This window comes from Vicugna pacos, chromosome 27 (assembly GCF_048564905.1).
Source record: "Vicugna pacos chromosome 27, VicPac4, whole genome shotgun sequence".
In the NCBI taxonomy this organism is placed as follows: Eukaryota; Metazoa; Chordata; class Mammalia; order Artiodactyla; family Camelidae; genus Vicugna; species Vicugna pacos.
The window spans coordinates 22096983-22102937 of NC_133013.1; the positions used below are offsets into that span (position 1 = coordinate 22096983).

General features: G+C 50.7%; 1 protein-coding gene across 1 annotated transcript; it reads left to right on the forward strand.

Annotated features, from left to right (window-relative positions):
• The first annotated feature begins 2364 nt into the window (after positions 1–2364).
• CTXND1 (cortexin domain containing 1) lies at positions 2365–2558 on the forward strand. The gene has a single exon (XM_072951171.1). The coding sequence runs from the start codon at positions 2379–2381 to the stop codon at positions 2556–2558; it is 180 nt and encodes a 59-aa protein (XP_072807272.1). The 5' UTR covers positions 2365–2378.
• The last annotated feature ends 3397 nt before the right edge of the window (positions 2559–5955 follow it).

Consider the following 5955-nt stretch of genomic DNA (forward strand, 5'->3'; position numbering starts at 1 on the left):
GAGACAGAAGTAGTTAGAAAATGGCTTTTCCTGGTTTTCTTATACTTCTTGAATTTTTAACTGTGTATAAGTCGTATTTTATACAAAAATGTTCAATTTAATCCTCAAAAAAATAAAAAATAGAATTATCATTGATCCAGCCTTTCCACTTGTGGATATATACCCAAAAGAAGTGAAACAGGGCCTCAAAGAGATTTGTACACCCCATGTTCAGAGCAGCACTTTTCACAATAGCCAAGAGGTAAAAACAACCCAAGTGTCCATCAATGGATGAATGGGTAAACAAAATGTGGTATATTCATACAATAGAATATTCTTTCAGCATTAAAAGTAAAGGAAATTCTGACATTCATTTAGGACATTACCCTAAGTGAAATAAGCCAGTCACAGAAACAAATACTGTACCATCCCACCTACATGAGGTACCTGGAGCAATCAGGTTCACAGGGACAGACCCAGAGTGGTGGATGCCAGGGGCTGTGGGGAGGGGGAGCGGGGAGTTGCTGTTTAATGGGCACAGAGCCTCAGTTTTGCAAGATGAAAAGCGTCCTGGAGGTGGAGGGTGGTGATGGTTCTACGGTGGTGTGAATGTCCTTCATGCCACTGAGCTGTGCGCTTAGCCATGGTCACTGTGGTAAATTTTATGTTATGTATATTTTACCAAATTAAAAAAAAAAACGTTAAAAGGAAGGAAAGGAAAAACAGCATCAGAACAGTGTGGCAGGTCCCACCACTGGGCCCCACCTTCCTGCCAGCCCTGCTCGTGGCCGGGGCTGGGCATCTTGGGAAGTTACCAGCCTTCTTCTGTCCTGTTCTGTTTCAGCTGCCGCCAGTGTGGGTACCTGTTCTCTGAGTGAGAGGCCACTGCTCTCACAGGCTCCCAGCTCGGACGTCCGGTCACCCCTCCCTCCCGCCTGGAACAGCCTCACCCACGGTGCCAGCCCACCCAGTGGCCCTTACGAAGTGGTGACCACTCCGACCAGCAGGTCAGTGCTCTCCAGGACAGGACGAGGAGGGAGACAAGGTCTGAGGGAGGGGAAAGCGCAGTCGACTGTGGTTACCGATTTGCCAGGACCCGCCATCCCAAAGCTTGCCAGGTGCCCTCCTGAAGCTGCAAGGGTTGGGGGAAGATAATCCCTGCTTGGCCTTCCACCGGAGCAGGGGGCTGTGCAGAAGCCTAGGGTTTGAGATGCGGGACCTTGGGTAAGTCATTTCCCCTTTCTGTGCCTCAGTTTCCACTATAAAATGGGTATATTGATACCCAGCTAACTTGCCTCCAGCGCTGTTGTGAGCATCAGACAATAAACTGGATGTGATGGTATGACATACAGCTCAAGTGCTCTGAAAATTCAGGCGGAATGATGGGGAGGATTGTCAGCTATGGAGAGAGGGAGCAGCCGGGCCCTTTGTCCTCACGCTCTCCCTGACGGCTGGGCTATAGGGACCTGACCTGCCTGCTCTGGGGAGCCCTGCTTCAATCAGGGGATCTACTGGTCACCCACCGGCCGGGGATGTGCTGGACTGCACTGAATCCTCACACCCATCACAGCGGGAGGTGTAGGCACAGCTGGATAATCTGACACTGCCTGGCAAGGCAGTGGCAGAGCTGTGATGGGGGTCCCCTGACTGCCAAAACTCTTCTTCCCATCACACCCGCTGTTTTCCAACCGCCTCGCTAGGGTCCAGTGGAAGTCCCCCAAGAGTTGCATGAGGCCCCGTAGCCGAGGACGGATGCAGACCCTCCAGCCTCCCACCCGCTCCGGGACAGCAGCTCCTCTTCCATCTATTCATATACTGGTGTTCAACACTCGTTTGCATTTGAAATAGAAGTTTTACTGCTTTAAAAATATATTAATTACCTAATTTAAAAGAATTCTTTCTGACCACCCTCGGCAGGCGGCCTGGCAGAGTTGAAAGCATTGTTCTAACTTCCTTCCTAAAGGGTTTCAGGTAGTGGGGACCCCAAGAGGCCCCTCGGCTATACCCCAGCGCTACCCCTGCTGGAGCTCCTCTGTCCCTCCCCACCCTCCCCGACGCTGCGCCCCTCAACCCCTCATCCCTCCCCGATCCTGCCTGGACCCTGTTAGAAACCTCATCACCTACAGGGTTCAGAGCTGAGATCACGTGGGTGCCGGAAAGGGAGGAACGTGTCCGTCCTCCCCTCCCCTTCATGCGGGAGGGTTGGGGGGAGGCTGCAAGCTCCCATTCCGGGGGGCGGAGCGGGAAGCATATAAGAAGGGGGAGGGGTTGTGCTCTGCCCCGACCCCAAGCACGTGGGCACGACCCTCCCCTCCCCGCTGCCCTCGCTCTCTGCAGGGGTGGAAGATGGTACCAGTCAACCCTGAGCCGGAGGAGGAGCCCGCAGCCGCTGCCGCGAGATGGAGGAGCCCACGCCTGAGCCCGTCTACGTCGATGTGGACAAGGGACTGACGTTGGCCTGCTTCGTCTTCCTCTGCCTCTTCCTCGTCGTGATGATCATCCGCTGCGCCAAGGTCATCATGGACCCTTACAGCGCCATCCCCACGTCCACCTGGGAGGAGCAGCATCTGGACGACTGAGGCGCGGGCGGGGCTGCGCGGCGGGACCGAGACCCCGGAGCTGGCCGGGCAGGGGTGCCCCGGGATGCGCCTCTGTGTCCCCGGGCCACCGGCCCGCCAGCCCATGGAGGCCAGGATGGATCTGGGGCCCCGGGGCCTCTCACACGAGCATCAGAGTGAAATGCTGGGTACTGCGGGTGTTGCAGTGGTGGGACAGTCTGCGGATAAGAGCAGGCGGCCCGAGGTCCAGTCTGGGGGATCACTGTGAGACCATGGGGCGGTCACCTTCCCCCGCTCCTGTGCGCCTTGTGGAACTGGACGCAGGACAGACACCCACCGTCGCACAGCAGTGGTCTGGTTTTGAGGAGACTCTTGCCCTTAACATGCAAAGTAGCACACACACTAGCCCTGGAGGCTCCCAGCCCCAATGTCCCACCTGAACCCAAGCCCCTTCGCAACGGGCCAGAAATGGAGCAGGTGGTGAAGCGTAAGGCGTGAGTCTCCCCCAAATTCACAAAAGGCACATGGGCTGCTTCCCAGCAGTATTTTTTTAAACTAAAATATAGAGGGGTATATTTTTCCTGTTATAAGTGAAATGTGCATTTTAGAAGTTCGGGAAATTACAGAAAAAAATACAAAGAAAGGGGGAGAGTAACACGTGTAATCCCACTTCCCAGAGCCGCCGTTCTGATGTATTTCCTCCCAGCCTTTTTTACACGTATTCTTTAAAGTCAGTTTCATACCATGTGCATGATGTTGTATCACTTCGTATTAGAGCATGAACACGTTCTCGCTTCATCAAACACTCTTGGTAGCCATCATTTTTACTGGCTGCAGAGTAGTCCACCCAGTGGATGGGTCATAATTTAAAAATCATCTGCTTTGGTCATACTTTTTTTTTTTTTACTAACTATTCCTCACACAAAATTATTTCACCCAGTGACCTCTTGAGAGCACACAGTCTAGGAGGTGAATATAAGACAGGAAGACCTGGAGTGTAGTCCTGTCAGTCACTCTAAGGCTCTGTGAACCTGAGCAAGTCACTTGACTTCTCAGTGCCTCAGTTCCCTCATTTTACAATGGGGAGGAAAAGCCCCGCCTTTTTGGTTTTGTGTAAACCTCATGGGAATGAAAGGACGGGAGGGGGAGTGCTTTGAATGTAAATGTGCCCTGGGGAGAAGCAAGGACTAAGTTGTGATAATGACTCTTCCTGGGGCCTCCCTTCTCCCTCTTTTCCCACCCTTCTGACCCCTCCCACCTCATCACCTACACCTATGATCTTGCAGCAAGAATATTGAACCAGCGCCCCACAAACTTGGTCCCAAGTCCAACTCCTCTGCTTCTTTGCTGTATGACCTCAAATAACTCAGCCTCTCTGAGCCCCAATTTCCTTATCTGTAAAATGGGAGAATAATATCTACCTCACAAGGTTGTTGTGAGGATGAAATGAGAGAACATGGCAAACATTAGTGTCTTTTCTTGATTCCACCCCCCACCCCCAGGAGAAGTCAGGGGTCTGAGCTGGGAGGAGTAGAGGTTCTATATTCCCCCACTCCCTGCAGAGCTTGGAACCCTGGGCTCTTCTCAACTTCCCAGGACCACCTCTGACAGGCCAAACCTCCTGGTTAGGACCCCTGGTCAGAGGAATACTCACAGCAACCTCTCCCAGCACCTGACCTCCAGGGATATGGTGTCCATTCATTTACATAATTATCATTGTAATTTGCAGTCCCACAAACACAATATGAAGTTAAACTAGACCGCTTGAACTCCTCCGTCTGAATGCATTTATTCCATCCCTCCCAAGCATGCCTGCCATCCCCATCAGAAGAAACTTGCAGCTGAGAAGTTCAAGGCTCCCTTTCCATCATCTGCATCCCAGCCATGGGTCTCACTCCATCCCAGGTCACCTGGGAAATGGGTTTCCAAAGCACTGTCACCACTAGGTGACTCCTGAAAATGAACAAGGCCACAGCTGTTCAAGCGGCATTCCAGGTCATAGCCAGCATTTCCCCCCACTGTGTGGGACGCACAAAGGGACAGTTGGCAAAGGCGTGGACCAAGGTGCACCGGAGGCTCTGAGTGAGGGGAGGGCCTAGAGCAAGGACCTTGAACATTGCCTCCGACCCAGCGGCAGCCTACGCTCTGCAGCCTACCTCAGAGACACCAGGCGCTTCCGTGAGAAGCTCATCGGCATGGATTTACAATGTCAGTCACAGCCAACTCCCAGGCAGTTAATAACAGATCCCAGGGAACAAGAAGAGGTCTTGAAGAACTCACCTGGAGATACTTTAGAGCTCTCAGGAGTGAAACACAGGCTGCCCGAGGGCTGTGCTACTCAAACCATGATGAAGGACAAAGAGCGTCTGCAATGTTAAGGAGCGGGTTAGAAATCCAAAATCATGGACCCCGCTCCAGACCCACAGAGTCATAATCTCTGGAGGTGGGCCCCAAGAGTCTGTTAGCAAGATCCGCCAAGTGATTTGTATGCACATTAAAGTTTGAGAAGCACTGCCCTGGGGATCCTTTGGTCTCAATTAATTCTTTTTCACACCTAGATCTGCTAATATTTCCCACCTTATCTCTTGACTCTTTTTTTGGTGGCAAAGGGAAATAATAACATTTCAGGAAAAGATGGAAAATTTCAAAATCACTCCTAATCCAAGCCTCCAGACGATAGTGATTTCCATTGTGTGCCCATGTGTGCTCTTCTAATCCTTGTCAACATGCGAGATATGTTTTTTTCATAAATGCCATCAGTTACATAATTTAGAGCAACATCTCCTAACATCACATCATAAGCATGTTTCTGCTACAGTATCCCATTTATCATTTTAGTGGCTGTAACCCATGCCATCCAGTGTATGTACATAATTATCCAGACTCCTATTATTAAGTGCTTGGATTGCTTTCATTTTTCCTATTATACATGTTTCAAAATAAAAAAGAAAGCAAAAGAGAGATATGATGAACCCTAAGGGCTTTCCCAGATGGTGGAGAATAAATATTTAAATTATACCCCTTCCACCTTAGAGACACATCAGGGAGGGAGACCCAGCTACACATTTGATCACATTATGGGGGAAAACACAACTGAAATTTCAAGCTTCTGTTGCTGCTTTATGCTGCTAACAGATGGGGGAGCTGTCCTTTGTAATCAGAGCACCTTCACCAGTTCTAGCTGGCTGAGATGAAGTTTGGGGTTTTGAATGGAGAGAGATACTATCCAGCAAAAGAAAGGAGAATTTTTGAAGACTGGAAGCTGGCAGAGAGCAAATAAAAGCATCAGAGAGAGAGGCCTGTGGCGCTGGCCCTAATCCAGGACTTAAGGCAAAATATGATCAGAGAAAAACTCCTTGCTGCAAGGAATGGGTGATGAACTTTCCAGACAGTGGCCAATTTAAAGTTGTTGCCTGTT

Excerpts from the sequence above, each read along its gene's own strand:
- CTXND1 (XM_072951171.1), top strand. The coding sequence starts at position 2,379 with ATGGAGGAGCCCACGCCTGAGCCCGTCTACGTCGATGTGGACAAGGGA.